The sequence below is a fragment of the Haemorhous mexicanus genome, chromosome 29, assembly GCF_027477595.1.
Source record: "Haemorhous mexicanus isolate bHaeMex1 chromosome 29, bHaeMex1.pri, whole genome shotgun sequence".
In the NCBI taxonomy this organism is placed as follows: domain Eukaryota; kingdom Metazoa; phylum Chordata; class Aves; order Passeriformes; family Fringillidae; genus Haemorhous; species Haemorhous mexicanus.
The window spans coordinates 5,597,220-5,612,694 of NC_082369.1; the positions used below are offsets into that span (position 1 = coordinate 5,597,220).

General features: G+C 58.2%; 2 protein-coding genes across 5 annotated transcripts in view; both read left to right on the plus strand.

The window, feature by feature from the left end:
* The window catches only part of SUGP1 (SURP and G-patch domain containing 1), a 28,768-nt gene extending 21,965 nt beyond the window's left edge, over nt 1–6,803 (plus strand). For all 3 annotated transcript variants that reach the window (XM_059869722.1, XM_059869723.1, XM_059869724.1), the window contains exons 13-14: nt 3,320–3,449; nt 6,145–6,803. In XM_059869722.1, the coding sequence (XP_059725705.1) occupies nt 3,320–3,449; nt 6,145–6,171 (157 nt within the window). In that variant the 3' untranslated portion in view covers nt 6,172–6,803. The remainder of the gene's footprint in view (nt 1–3,319; nt 3,450–6,144) is intronic.
* A 1,091-nt stretch (nt 6,804–7,894) lies between these two features.
* TM6SF2 (transmembrane 6 superfamily member 2) lies at nt 7,895–15,412 on the plus strand. 2 transcript variants are annotated; one of them, XM_059869735.1, is made up of 10 exons: nt 7,895–8,046; nt 10,189–10,292; nt 11,087–11,184; nt 11,424–11,527; nt 12,688–12,770; nt 12,882–13,006; nt 13,124–13,225; nt 13,833–13,925; nt 14,014–14,133; nt 15,070–15,412. In XM_059869735.1, the coding sequence occupies exons 1-10, from the start codon at nt 7,958–7,960 to the stop codon at nt 15,274–15,276; spliced, it is 1,125 nt and encodes a 374-aa protein (XP_059725718.1). In that variant the 5' UTR covers nt 7,895–7,957; the 3' UTR covers nt 15,277–15,412. The 2 variants fall into 2 exon arrangements, with proteins under 2 accessions (XP_059725718.1, XP_059725719.1); XM_059869736.1 differs by lacking the exon at nt 10,189–10,292 and having other exon boundaries at nt 7,919–8,046.
* The last annotated feature ends 63 nt before the right edge of the window (nt 15,413–15,475 follow it).

Genomic DNA, 15,475 nt, shown 5'->3' on the forward strand with positions numbered 1-15,475 from the left:
ATTCAGCCCGGGAAAAAAATTCCTGATCTTTTGGGGAGCATTTTTCTTCTGGATTTGTGGCTGTAGCTGGAATTGTCTGAGCCCTCAAATCCTGAATTTTTGACCCAAATTTCCATAGGGAACTGCAGCTCTGAGGATTCCTGTCTGCACCTCCACTCTCCCAGGAATAAATCCTTAGAATCAGAAATTCCTGGGAATATTTGCTGTCCTTGGAATCATAAAGTCATGGAAATATTAAAAAAAAAAAAAAACAGTGGGAAGCACATCCAGGGGAGAATATTCCAGCCAGGATCAGAGCTTTGTGTGATCCTACGAGTCTTGGTTTCATTCCATGGCCAGAAATGTTGGGATCAGATCCCACTTTGGGTATTCCAGAGGGGTTTTTTAGGTGGATCAGCTTCCATCCAAATTCCCAGGGGATTTGGGATAGGAAACCAATCCCTGCTTCCATCCAAATTCCCAAGGATTTGGGAAATGAAACCAATCCCTGCTTCCATCCAAACCCCAGGGATTTGGGATAGGAAACCAATCCCTGCTTCCATCCAATCCCCAAGGATTTGGGAAATGAAACCAATCCCTGCTTCCATCCAAACCCTTGGGGATTTGGGATAGGAAACCAATCCCTGCTTCCATCCAAACCCCAGGGATTTGGGATAGGAAACCAATCCCTGCTTCCATCTAAACCCCAGGGATTTGGGAAATGAAATGAAACCAATCCCTGCTTCCATCCAAACCCCAAGGATTTGGGATAGGAAACCAATCCCTGCTTCCATCCAAACCCCAGGGATTTGGGATAGGAAACCAATCCCTGCTTCCATCCAAATTCTCAGGAAATTTGGGAAATGAAACCAATCCCTGCTTCCATCCAAATTCCCCGGGATTTGGGATAGGAAACCAATCCCTGCTTCCATCCAAATTTCCAGGGATTTGGAAATGAAACCAATCCCTGCTTCCATCCAAATTCCCAGGAGTTTGGGATAGGGAACCAATCCCTGCTTCCATCCAGCACCAAACCAATCCCTGCTTCCATCCAAATTCTCAGGAATTTGGGATAGGAAACCAATCCCTGCTTCCATCCAAATTCCCAAGGATTTGGGAAATGAAACCAATCCCTGCTTCCATCCAAATTCCCAGGGATTTGGGATAGGAAACCAATCCCTGCTTCCATCCAAACCCCAGGGAATTTGGGATAGGAAACCAATCCCTGCTTCCATCCAAATTTCCAGGGATTTGGGATAGGAAACCAATCCCTGCTTCCATCCAAATTTCCAGGGATTTGGGAAATGAAACCAATCCCTGCTTCCATCCAGATTCCCAGGAATTTGGGATAGGAAACCAATCCCTGCTTCCATCCAAATTTCCAAAGATTTGGGATAGGAAACCAATCCCTGCTTCCATCCAAATTCCCTGGGATTTGGGAAATGAAACCAATCCCTGCTTCCATCCAAACCCCAAGGATTTGGGAAAGGAAACCAATCCCTGCTTCCATCCAAACCCTGGGGATTTGGGATAGGAAACCAATCCCTGCTTCCATCCAAACCCCAGGGATTTGGGAAAGGAAACCAATCCCTGCTTCCATCCAAATTCTCAGGAAATTTGGGATAGGAAACCAATCCCTGCTTCCATCCAAATTCCCAGAGATTTGGGATAGGAAACCAGTCCCTGCTTCCATCCAAACCCTGGGGATTTGGGAAAGGAAACCAATCCCTGCTTCCATCCAAACCCTGGGGATTTGGGAAAGGAAACCAATCCCTGCTTCCATCCAAACCCTGGGGATTTGGGAAATGAAACCAATCCCTGCTTCCATCCAAACCCTGGGGATTTGGGAAATGAAACCAATCCCTGCTTCCATCCAAACCCTGGGGATTTGGGAAATGAAACCAATCCCTGCTTCCATCCAAACCCTGGGGATTTGGGAAATGAAACCAATCCCTGCTTCCATCCAAACCCCAAGAATTTGGGAAAGGAAACCAATCCCTGCTTCCATCCAAATTCCCAGGGATTTGGGAAATGAAACCAATCCCTGCTTCCATCCAAATTCCCAAGGATTTGGGAAATGAAACCAATCCCTGCTTCCATCCAAATTCCCAAGGATTTGGGAAATGAAACCAATCCCTGCTTCCATCCAAACCCCAGGGATTTGGGAAATGAAACCAATCCCTGCTTCCATCCAAATTCTCAGGAAATTTGGGAAAGGAAACCAATCCCTGCTTCCATCCAAATTCCCCGGGATTTGGGAAATGAAACCAATCCCTGCTTCCATCCAAATTCCCAGGGATTTGGGAAACGAAACCAATCCCTGCTTCCATCCAAACCTCAAGGATTTGGGAAAGGAAACCAATCCCTGCTTCCATCAAACTCCCAGGAATTTGGGATAGGAAACCAATCCCTGCTTCCATCCAGATTCCCAGGGATTTGGGAAATGAAACCAATCCCTGCTTCCATCCAGATTCCCAGGAATTTGGGATAGGAAACCAATCCCTGCTTCCATCCAAATTTCCAGGGATTTGGAAATGAAACCAATCCCTGCTTCCATCCAAATTCCCAGGAGTTTGGGATAGGGAACCAATCCCTGCTTCCATCCAGCACCAAACCAATCCCTGCTTCCATCCAAATTCTCAGGAGTTTGGGATAGGAAACCAATCCATGCTTCCATCCAAACCCCAAGGATTTGGGAAATGAAACCAATCCCTGCTTCCATCCAGATTCCCAGGGATTTGGGAAAGGAAACCAATCCCTGCTTCCATCCAAACCCCAGGGATTTGGGAAATGAAACCAATCCCTGCTTCCATCCAGATTCCCAGGGATTTGGGATAGGAAACCAATCTCTGCTTCCATCCAAATTCTCAGGAAATTTGGGAAATGAAACCAATCCCTGCTTCCATCCAGATTTCCAGGGATTTGGGATAGGAAACCAATCCCTGCTTCCATCCAAATTTCCAGGGATTTGGGATAGGAAACCAATCCCTGCTTCCATCCAAACCCCAAGGATTTGGGATAGGAAACCAATCCCTGCTTCCATCCAAACCCCAGGGATTTGGGATAGGAAACCAATCCCTGCTTCCATCCAAATTCTCAGGAAATTTGGGAAAGGAAACCAATCCCTGCTTCCATCCAAACCCCAGGGATTTGGGAAAGGAAACCAATCCCTGCTTCCATCCAAACCCTGGGGATTTGGGATAGGAAACCAATCCCTGCTTCCATCCAGCGCCAAGCCCTCAGATCTGGGAAGGAGATCCAGGGGGGTGCCGAGGGCAGGATTCCCGTGGGAATTCCCGGGGCGGGGCTGTCTGAGCGCGCCCTTCCCGGCTCTCCGCAGGGGCACCACCACCACGGACGGGGCGGGCTTCGGGATCGAGCGCCCGGCGGAGCTGACCAAGGAGGACGACGAGTACGAGGCCTTCCGCAAGCGCATGATGCTGGCCTACCGCTTCCGGCCCAACCCCCTGGTACGGGATTGGGATAACGGGATAACGGGAATGGGATTGGGATTGGGATAATGGGAATGGGATTGGGATTGGGGTCTGTGCTGGCCTACCGCTTCCGGCCCAACCCCCTGGTACGGGATTGGGATAACGGGAATGGGATTGGGATTGGGGTCTGTGCTGGCCTACCGCTTCCGGCCCAACCCCCTGGTACGGGATTGGGATTGGGATAATGGGATTGGGATTGGGGTCTGTGCTGGCCTACCGCTTCCGGCCCAACCCCCTGGTACGGGATTGGGATAACGGGAATGGGATTGGGATAATGGGATTGGGATTGGGGTCTGTGCTGGCCTACCGCTTCCGGCCCAACCCCCTGGTACGGGATCACGGGATAACGGGAATGGGATTGGGGTCTGTGCTGGCCTACCGCTTCCGGCCCAACCCCCTGGTACGGGATTGGGATTGGGATAACGGGAATGGGATTGGGATTGGGGTCTGTGCTGGCCTACCGCTTTCGGCCCAACCCCCTGGTACGGGATTGGGATTGGGATAACGGGAATGGGATTGGGATTGGGGTCTGTGCTGGCCTACCGCTTTCGGCCCAACCCCCTGGTACGGGATTGGGATTGGGATAACGGGATTGGGGTCTGTGCTGGCCTACCGCTTCCGGCCCAACCCCCTGGTACGGGATTGGGATTGGGATCACGGGATCACGGGATCACAGGATTGGGATTGGGGTCTGTGCTGGCCTACTGCTTCCGGCCCAACCCCCTGGTACGGGATCACGGGATTGGGATCACGGGATAACGGGATAACGGGATAACGGGATTGGGATTGGGGTCTGTGCTGGCCTACTGCTTCCGGCCCAACCCCCTGGTACGGGATCACGGGATCACGGGAATGGGATTGGGATAACGGGAATGGGATTGGGGTCTGTGCTGGCCTACCGCTTCCGGCCCAACCCCCTGGTACGGGATTGGGATAACGGGATAACGGGAATGGGATTGGGATCACGGGAATGGGATTGGGGTCTGTGCTGGCCTACCACTTCCGGCCCAACCCCCTGGTACGGGATTGGGATTGGGATCACGGGATAACGGGAATGGGATTGGGATAATGGGATTGGGATTGGGATAACGGGAATGGGATTGGGGTCTGTGCTGGCCTACCGCTTCCGGCCCAACCCCCTGGTACGGGATTGGGATTGGGATAAAGGGATTGGGATTGGGGTCTGTGCTGACCTACCGCTTCCGGCCCAACCCCCTGGTACGGGATTGGGATTGGGATTGGGATTGGGATTGGGATAATGGGAATGGGATTGGGGTCTGTGCTGGCCTACCGCTTCCGGCCCAACCCCCTGGTACGGGATTGGGATTGGGATAACGGGATTGGGATTGGGGTCTGTGCTGGCCTACCGCTTCCGGCCCAACCCCCTGGTACGGGATCACGGGATTGGGATCACGGGAATGGGATTGGGATTGGGTCTGTGCTGGCCTACCGCTTCCGGCCCAACCCCCTGGTACGGGATCACGGGATTGGGATCTTGGGATTGGGATTGGGATAACGGGAATGGGATTGGGGTCTGTGCTGGCCTACCGCTTCCGGCCCAACCCCCTGGTACGGGATCACGGGAATGGGATAACGGGAATGGGATTGGGATAACGGGAATGGGATTGGGGTCTGTGCTGGCCTACCACTTCCGGCCCAACCCCCTGGTACGGGATTGGGATTGGGATCACGGGATAACGGGAATGGGATTGGGATAATAGGATTGGGATTGGGATAACGGGAATGGGATTGGGATCTGTGCTGGCCTACCGCTTCCGGCCCAACCCCCTGGTACGGGATCACGGGATTGGGATCACGGGAATGGGATTGGGATTGGGATAATGGGAATGGGATTGGGATCCGTGCTGGCCTACCACTTCCGGCCCAACCCCCTGGTACGGGATTGGGATTGGGATCACGGGATTGGGATTGGGATAACAGGAATGGGATCAGGATAGGATCAATGCTGGCTACCGCTTCCGGCCCAACCCCCTGGTATGGGGTCACAGGATAACGGGATTGGGATAACGGGAATGGGATTGGGATAGTGGGAATGGGATGGGGTTAATGCTGGTGTATGGCTCCCACTGCTAGGGGAGAATTGGGATCATGGGAATTGGGATGGGATGGATTGAGTGGAGGTGGGAATGGCAATGAGCCCCTGATGAGGAGGAGTCCCAGGAGTGGGGCAGGGATGGATCCCTGGAATGGGAGTGTCCCAAAGCCAGGCGGGCACGGGGACAAATCCCTGGAACCTCCGGTGCAGCTCTGGGAATGCTGGCAGCTGGGAAGTTCCTCTGGGGTGGAATTCCTCTCCTCATCCTGAACCAAATCGTCCTCCTGGAATTCCCTGGCTGCAGAATTCTCCTTCCCGTTTATTTTCCCATTCAAATCCCAATTTTATTCCCAGCTTTATCCCAGTTAAACCCCTGCCAAGGGAAGCCTCTCCACGAATCCCACGATTCCTTTGGAATGACCATTTTCCAGGGAACAAAACCAAGCTTGGATTTTCCCTTTCCAGCCAAAAGCTGCCTTTAATTTTGAGGAAAAAAACCCTGGAAAATGTCACATTCCAGTGGCTTTTCCCTGAGAGTCCAGATGATGATTTTTGGGATAAAATCCCCAATCCTGATGATTTTTCCATTGTTTTTTTTTTTTTTTCTCCCTACAGAACAACCCACGGCGACCTTACTACTGAGGAGGGCTTTTCCCAACAGATTTCCTGGGAATTCTCATCCCAAACTTCATTATCCATCTCTTTTCTCCTGCTATTATCTGGCTTTTTTTGGGAATCACAGCTCCTCCTTCCCCCATGGAAAAGCTTTCCCAGCTTTTTTTGGGGACACGGGGAGGGTTTGGAGCAGCCCCAAAAATTCCCCAAGGGACTCCAATTCCGAGGGGTTTGGGATTTTTGGGAATGGCAGATCTTGTGCTGCTCCAGGAATTGTGGGGGGGATTTCATTCCTTGATTTTTATCTTGGAATCCCAAATCCAAGAGATTTTGGGGAATTTGGGGAACCAGTGCCTCCAGTTTTGCCTCTGGATGGGCAGATCTGGCCTGGATCTGTTGGGAATTCCAGGATTTGATGGATCCAGGGGGGGATTTATTCCCTTCCCAGGGATTTTGCCAACACCTCCTGTGCTTTGGGATGATGGAGACCCAAAATTCCAAAGCCAAGCTTTGGAAAAATCCAACAAAATTCCAGCACCACGCTTGGGAAAAATCCAGTTGGATTTTGTTGTCCTAAAAATGGGAAGGAAAAAAAAAAAACCTCTGGAAATACAAATTTTCTTCACAGTGTCTGTAAATAAAATCAAACTTGTTTGTTCCTTAGGTTTAATCCTTGGAATTTTTTGGGAAGAGAGGGATTTTTTTTTCTAGGGTGGGAGGCTGGAACTGGCTTTTCCAAGGATTTTCAGGGGGGAAAAAAAAGCTGGATTTGGTTCCTTTTTTGGGATACTTGATGTGGTTCTCTGCTAATTTTATTAATTACAGAGTCGAGGGCTTGGCTTTTAATTAAAACCATTCCAGGGGAGGTGGGAGGGGGGGTTATCCAGGGAAAATCCAAAATCTGCGAGCCTGGAGCCCCGGGATCCCCTCCGTGACCCCCCGTCCTTCCTCCCAGGACCTCTGTCCTTCCCTGGATCCCAGATCCCAATCTCAGATCCCAGTCCCTCCCTGGATTCCAGTCCCGGATCCCATTCCTGATGTCCTGGATCCCATTCCTGATCCCAGTCTCAGATCCCAGTCCTTCCCCAGATCCCATTCCTGATCCCAGTCCCAGATCCCATTCCTGATCCCAGTCCCAGGTCCTATTCCTGATCCCAGTCCCTCCCTGGATCCCAGTCCTGATCCTGGATCCCATGCCTGATCCCAGTCCTGGATTCCATTCCTGATTCCATTCCTGATCCCAGTCCCTCCCTGGATCCCAGTCCCAGGTCCTATTCCTGATCCCAGTCCTGATCCCAGTCCCTCCCTGGATCCCATGCCTGATCCCAGTCCCAGATCCCAGTCCTGATCCCAGATCCCAGTCCTGGATCCCATTCCTGATCCCAGTCCCAGATCCCATTCCAGATCCCAGTCCTGGACCCCATGCCTGATCCCAGTCCTGAATTCCGTTCCTGATTCCATTCCTGATGCCAGTCCCAGATCCCATTCTCGGATCCCATTCCCGATCCCATTCTCGGATCCCATTCTCGGATCCCATTCTCAGATCCCATTCCCGATCCCATTCTCGGATCCCATTCCCGATCCCATTCCCGATCCCAGTCCTTCCCCCCTCTCCATCCTTCCTCATTCCCAGGACTCCTTTCCTCCCTTCCCGGCTCCCCCTGTCCCTCCCCTGTGCCCCTGTCCGTCCGTCCGTCCGTCTGTCCCCCGCTGTCCCGGTGCCTCCGTGCGGCGGCTCTGTGGCTTTAAGGGCGCTGCCCGGGCCGGTCCCGGGGCCGAAGTCCGCGGGCCCGGTGCTGGCGGCGGGGCCGGGATGCAGCTCCCGGCGGGCACGGCCGCCCTGGCCGCCCCCCTGCTCGCCCTCCCGGTGGCCTTCGGTGTCAGCGCTGTCACCTCCCTGGAGTGAGTGGGGAGCGGGGGGACCCCCGGGAATGGGGAACGGGAGAGACCCCGGGAATGGGGAATGGGGAACGGGAGAGACCCTGGTAATGGGGAACGGGGAACGGGAGAGACCCCGGGAATGGGGAACGGGGAATGGAGAGAGACCCCGGGAATGGGGAACGGGGAGAGACCCCGGGAATGGGGAACGGGGAACGGGAGAGACCCCGGGAATGGGGAACGGGGAATGGGGAGAGACCCCGGGAATGGGGAACGGGGAATGGGGAGAGACCCCGGGAATGGGGAACGGGGAATGGGGAGAGACCCCGGGAATGGGGAACGGGGAGAGACCCCGGGAATGGGGAACGGGGAACGGGAGAGACCCCGGGAATGGGGAACGGGGAATGGGGAGAGACCCCGGGAATGGGGAACGGGGAACGGGAGAGACCCCGGGAATGGGGAACGGGGAACGGGAGAGACCCCGGGACTGGGGAACGGGGAGAGACACCGGGAACGGGGAATGGGGACAGGGAGACACCCCTGGGACCGGGAGAGACCCCCGGGAATGGGGAACGGGGAGAGACACCGGGAACGGGGAGTGGGGACCGGGAGAGACCCCCGGGAATGGGGAGAGACCCCGGGAATGGGGAGTGGGGACAGGGAGAGACCCCCGGGAATGGGGAACGGGGAGTGGGGAGAGACCCCGGCAAGGGGAACGGGGAGTGGGGACAGGGAGAGACCCCCGGGAATGGGGAGAGACCCCCGGGAATGGGGAGAGACCCCGGGAATGGGGAACGGGGAGTGGGGAGGGGGAGGGACCCCCGGGAATGGGGAACGGGGAGAGACCCCGAGAATGGGGAGTTGGGACCGGGAGAGACCCCGGGAATGGGGAAGGGGGAATAGAAAAAGGGAACGGGGACCGGGGTCCTGCCCGGGGGAGGGGGGTTGGGGTCTCTCCTGGATCTGGGAATCCAGTCCGGGCCAGGGGCTGGGTCCATCCTGGATCAGAGGATCCGGTCGGGATCAGGCGCCTCGGTCCCGGTGTTCCCATGGGAAGGCGGCTGCAGGTGGGGTTTTACCCGCTGGCTTTCAATCCCCTCGGAGCCTCTCCCGGAGAGTCCAAATCCCGGGAATTCGGGTGATCCCGGCCTGGACCCCCCTCCCTGCCCCTCCCGGGGTGTCCCCGCTGTCGCTGACGTGTCCCCGCCGCTGTCACCGCTGTCACCGGGCGCCGCTTTCGCTTTGCCCGCCCGCAATTCCCGATCCGGGGCTGCGGGAGCGGCTCCCGGCGATCCCAGCGCCTCGGGCTCCCCTCGCTGCCGGGGCACAAACCGGGGTTCGGGTCTCCTTTGGGGCTTTTCCACACAGCCTGAAGGGGGACAGGGCGACCCCCGTGGGGCTGCTCCGGCCCCATTCCCATTCCCAGTCCCTGCTGGGATCACACCCACCCTTCTTTTGGGATTTTATCCATTCCCAATCCCTGTTGGGGTCGCACCCACCCTTCTTTTGGGATTTTATCCATCCCAGTCCCTGCTGGAATCGCACCCACCCTTCTTTTGGGATTTTATCCATCCCAGCCCCTGTTGGGATCACACCCACCCTTCTTTTGGGGATTTTATCCATCCCAGTCCCTGCTGGGATGTCCCAACCACCCTTCCTTTGGGATTTTCCGATTCCCAATCCATGTTGAGATCCCATTCTTTTTTTGGGATTCACCCCCCTGGGATTTGCCCTCTTTTGGGATTCACCCCCCTGGGATTTGCCCCTTTTGGGATTCTCCCCCTGAGATTTTCCCCCTTTTGGGATTTGCCCCCTTTTGGGATTCACCCCCTGGGATTTTCCCCTTTTGGGATTCTCCCCCTGGGATTTGCCCCCTTTGGCATTCAGCCCTTGGGATTTTCGCCCTTTTGGGATTCACTCCCTGGGATTTTCCCCCTTTTGGGATTCATCCCCAGGGATTTGCCCCCTTTGGGATTCAGTCCCTGGGGTTTGCCCCCTTTGGGATTTCCCCCCCGGGATCATTCCCAGATCCAGATTCCCCCCTCCCCGTGCTGGGCTGCGGGGTCTGATCCCAATCCCAAAGCTCAGCGGGATCGGCAGTGTTTGCTGGGGTGGGGGTGGGCTGGGGGTCGTGCCGGTGCTGCAGCGGCCCCGATCCCACGGCAGCCCCCCGGCGCCGGCCCTGGCCGCGGTCCTGCTGCTCCTCGGCCTCGTCTCCCTCCTCATCCTCAGCGGCGGCATCGGCCTCGTCCAGAACCCCCTGTTCTGCGGTGAGAGCCGGGGGGGATTTGGGGTCTGGGGTTGGGATTTGGGGGGAACGGTGGGACCCACGTGGGGCAGGGGGTTGGGATTTGGGGGGAATCTGTGGGACTCGCACGGGGCAGGGATTTGGGATCTGGGATTTGGGATCCAGGGGGAGCTGCAGGACCTGCTCAGAGCAGGAATGTGGGATTTGGGGGACCCCGCAGGGAGCAGGAATGTGGGATTCGAGTTTGGGAGACGCTGCAAGGAGCAGGAATGTGGGATTTGGGGTTTTGGGGACCCCGCAGGGAGCAGGAATGTGGGATTCGAGTTTGGGGGACCCCGCAGGGAGCAGGAATGTGGGGTTTGGGATTTTGGGGGACCCCGCAGGGAGCAGGAATGTGGGATTTGGGATTTTGGGGGACCCCGCAGGGAGCAGGAATGTGGGATTTGGGGTTTTGGGGACCCCGCAGGGAGCAGGAATGTGGGATTTGGGGTTTTGGGGGACCCTGCAGGGAGCAGGAATGTGGGATTTGGGGTTTTGGGGGACCCCGCAGGGAGCAGGAATGTGGGATTTGGGATTTTTGGGATTCCGCAGAGAGCAGGGATGTGGGATTCGAGTTTGGGGGACCCCACAGAGAGCAGGAATGTGGGATTTGGGGTTTGGGGGACCCCGCAGGGAGCAGGAATGTGGGATTTGGGGTTTTGGGGACCCCGCAGGGAGCAGGAATGTGGGATTTGGGGTTTGGGGACCCCGCAGGGAGCAGGAATGTGGGATTTGGGGTTTGGGGGACCCCGCACGGAGCCCCCCTGCTCCCCGCAGTGCTCGTGGTGTTCTCCTTCGTGTCGGCCGTGGATTTGCTGATCGCGCTGGAGGAGGACGGGATCATCTCGGGCTTCACCGAGCTCTACCTGCGGGAGGTGCCGGCCCTGCCCCGCACACCCCGCACACCCCACCCGCGGCTCCGGCACCCCCGGAGCCCCGGTGGGACCCTCTGGGTGTCCCCTCCGCCGGTGTGACCGGGTGTCCCCTCCCGGTGTCCCCACGGCCGGTGTAACCCCCACGGTGTGACCCGGTGTCCCCTCCCGATGTGACCCCTGTCCCCGCCCGGTGTCGCCACCCCCGGTGTGACCCGGGTCCCCTCCCGGTGTCCCCGCAGGGCGATCCCCACCTGCGCACGGCTCACGGGCTCCTCACCTGCTACTGGGACGGCACCGTGCACTACGGGCTGTACCTGGCCATGGCCGGCGCCGCGGGGCTCAGGTGGGCGGGGGGCAACGGGGGGAGAACCCCCAAATTCCTGAGGAGGGGGCGAGAACCCGAAATTCCCGAGGAGGGGGCTGGAGAATCCCAAAATTCCTGAGGAGGGGGCGAGAACCCCGAAATTCCCGAGGAGGGGGTTCAGGGGGCGGGAAAATCCCGAATTTTGAGGAGAGGGCTCGGAGGTGATCCCTGGGGAAGGGGAGGATATAAAGTCCCGAATTTTGAGGAGGGGGCTCGGGGGTGATCTCGGGGACGGTTGGAAAATGCCGAATTTTGAGGAGGGGGCTCGGAGGTGATCCCTGGGGAAGGGGGGGTGGAAAATCTCGAATAAGTTTGAGGAGGGGGCTCGGGGGTGATCCAGGGGAAGGGGGGTGTAAAATCCCGATTTTTGAGGAGGGGGCTCGGGGGTGATCCAGGGGAAGGGGGGGATACAAAATCCCGAATTTTGAGGAGGGGGCTCAGAAGTGATCCCGGGGGAAAGGGGCGTGGAAAATCCCGAATTTTGAGGAGAGGGCTCGGAGGTGATCCCTGGGGAAGGGGGGGATAAAAAATCCCGAATTTTGAGGAGGGGGCTCGGGGGTGATCCCGTGGGAAAGGGGGGGTGTAAAATCTGGAATTTTGAGGAGGGGGCTCGGAGGTGATCCAGGGGAAGGGGGGGATAAAAAATCCCGAATTTTGAGGAGGGGGCTCGGGGATGATCCCGGGGGAAGGGGGGGTGGAAAATCCTGAATTTTGAGGAGGGGGCTTGGGGTTGATCCAGGGGGAAGGGGGATGGAAAATCCCGAATTTTGAGGAGGGGGCTTGGAGGTGATCCCTGGGGAAGGGGGGGATAAAAAATCCCGAATTTTGAGGAGGGGGCTCGGGGGTGATCCCGTGGGAAAGGGGGGGTGTAAAATCTGGAATTTTGAGGAGGGGGCTCGGAGGTGATCCAGGGGAAGGGGGGGATAAAAAATCCCGAATTTTGAGGAGGGGGCTCGGGGATGATCCCGGGGGAAGGGGGGGTGGAAAATCCTGAATTTTGAGGAGGGGGCTTGGGGTTGATCCAGGGGGAAGGGGGATGGAAAATCCCGAATTTTGAGGAGGGGGCTCGGAGGTGATCCAGGGGAAAGGGGGATATAAAATCCCGAATTTTGAGGAGGGGTCTCCCGCTATCCCCGCAGGAAGAGCTACCGGGGGCTGGGTCTCTTCTGGCTGGGCTCGCTGCTGATGAGCGCCGTGGTTTTCCTGCTGGGCAACCTGATCGGTACGGCCGTGGGGAGGGGGCTGGGGCCGGGCCCGACCCCCCCATCCCCCCGGGAGGAGGAGGAGGAGCGGGAGGAAGGCTCCGTGCCCACCCCCGCGCTCTCTCCCGCAGGGAAATACAGCCACGAGCTGAGCCCGTCCTTCCTCCTCAACCTGCCCTACCTCCTCCTCCTCACCTGGGCCGGCCGCCGGCTCTTCCAGCAGCCCCGGGCGCTGCCGAGCCTCAGCCCCGAGAAGGTGAGCAGGGAACGGGGGGGATTTTGGGGCGATTTGGGGCGATTTGGGGCGGCTGCTGCTCCCTCAGGGCTGCACCGGGGGCTGCGGACCCCAAAAATCCCCAATTTCCTCTCGCAGATTGCAGAGGAGCAGCGCAAACCCCTCTACCGGCGGCCCCAGGACCTGCTCCTCATCCTCATCCTCATCCTCACCGCAGCCTTCACCTTCTTCAGGGGGATGGTGAGGGCTTGGGGGGGTCCTGGAGGGGCTCAGGGTGGTCCTGGGGGGTCTTGGGGGGTCCTGGAGGGGATCAGGGTGGTCCTGGAAGGGGCTCGGAGGGCTCTTGGCGGGGATTTTGGGGGTCCTGGGGGTCTCAAGATGGTCCTGAGGGGTCTTGGGGGGTCCTGAGGGGCTCAGGGTGGTCCTGGAAGGGGCTCAGGGTGGTCCTGGGGGGCTCGGGATAGTCCTGGAGGGGCTCAGGGTGGTCCTGGAAGGGGCTCAAAGGGCTCTTGGCGGGGATTTTGGGGGTCCTGGGGGGTCTCAGGATGGTCCTGACGGGTTTTGGGGGGTTTTGAAGGGGCTCAGGGTGGTCCTGGGGGGCTCGGGGTGGTCCTGGAAGGGGCTCGGAGGGCTCTTGGTGGGGATTTTGGGGGTCCTGGGGGGTCTCAAGGTGGTCCTGAGGGTTCTTGGGTCGTCCTGGAGGGGCTCAGGGAGCTCTTGGAGTGGCTTGGAGTGGTCCTGGAGGGTCTCAGAGGTTCTGGGGAGAGTTTGGGGGTCCCGGAGGATCTCGGGGGTCCCGGGAAGGATCTCGGGGGTCCCCTGCCCTCGCCCACCTGTGCCCCCCCAGGTGGTCCTGGACTGCCCGGCCGATTCCTGCTTTGACTACACCTACCTGCACGAGCCCTACCTGCGCGACCCCGTGGGCTACCCCAAAGTGCAGGTGAGGGGGGGGACAGCACGGGAAGGACCGGACCCCCCCTCCAGGTGCCACCAGAGCCACCAGAGGTGACGGTCTGGGTGTCCCTCAGATGCTGATCTACCTGTTCTACCTGCTGCCCTTCCTCCTGCTCGCCATCTACGGGCTGGCCCTGCCCGGCTGCTCCTGGCTGCCCGACTGGAGCCTGGTGTTCGCCGGCGCCGTGGCGCAGGTGGGCGGCCCCAAAATCCCGGGATTTGGGGGAAAAATCCCGAAAAGAGGGGTCCTGGAATCCCGGGATTTGGGGGAGAAAAATCCCAAACTGGGTGGTCCTGAAATCCCGGGATTTGGGGGGAAAATCCCGAAAAGTGTGGCCCTGAAATCCCGGGATTTGGAGGGAAAAATCCCAAACTGGGTGGCCCTGGAATCCCAGGATTTGGGGGAAAAATCCCAAAAAGGGTGGTCCTGAAATCCCGGGATTTGGGGGAAAAATCCCAAAAAGGGTGGTCCTGAAATCCCGGGATTTGGGGGGAAAATCCAGAACAGGGTGGTCCTGCAATCTTGGGATTTGGGGGGAAAATCCCAAACCAGGCAGCCCCAAAATCCCGGGATTTGGGGGAGAAATTCCAAACCAGGCAACCCCAAAATCCCGGGATTTGGGGGGGAAATCCCAAACCAGGCAGCCCCAAAATCCCGGGATTTGGGGGGGAAATCCCAAACCAGGCAGCCCCAAAATCCCGGGATTTGGGGGGCAGAGTCACAGCTGCAAGTGGAGCAGCTTGGCTGGCTGATAATTGCCTCGGCCTCGGTGGATTTGGACAGAGCCCGGGATTAGTGGGACAGAAATAGGACGGAGAGAGAGGCAGGGCTGTAGGTGGGATGGGCTGGAGCCACAAACCCCTCTGAGGTTGGGGCTTTGCACCTTTTCGGGCCGGAATTTCCCCACTTTGTGACCGGGATTTTGCACCTTTGAGGTCCAAGGGTCTCCACCCTTCAGGGCCGGGTTTTTTTGCCCATTTTAGGGTCGGAGTTCCGCACCTTTTTTGCCCTCTTTGAGCCTGGCGGCTGCACCTTTTAGGGCCGGGGCTTTGCACCCTTTGGGGAGGGGGATTCTCACCTTTTGGGGTCTCTCCCTTGTCACGCCCCCTGCCCATCCCGCTGTCCGCAGGCTCAGTTCGCTCACCTGGGCTCCTCGCTGCACTCCCGCACGCCCTTCCCGTACCAGACCCCCGAGGAGGTGCTGTGGAGTTTTCTGCTCTCCAACGTCCTGTACGCGCTGGGCCCGCAGCTCCTGGCGCTGCGCTGCCTGCGCTCCCCGGCCTTCTTCCTCCCCCCGGCCAGCCCGGGCCTGGCCCGCGCCAAAAAGTACCAGTGACAGGTCCTGCCCTGTCCCCCGGGACTGCTGGCACCACCCTGGGGCTGCTGTCACCTCGCCGGGGCTGCCCGTCCCCACCCCGGGTCCTGCTGTCCCCACCCCGCCCGGTGCCTCTCGCCCCGCTCCGAGCAGAGATGTCCCCAGGGGTGTCCCCAGGGGTGTCCCCAGGGGTGTCCCCAGGGATGCTCCGGTCCCCCAA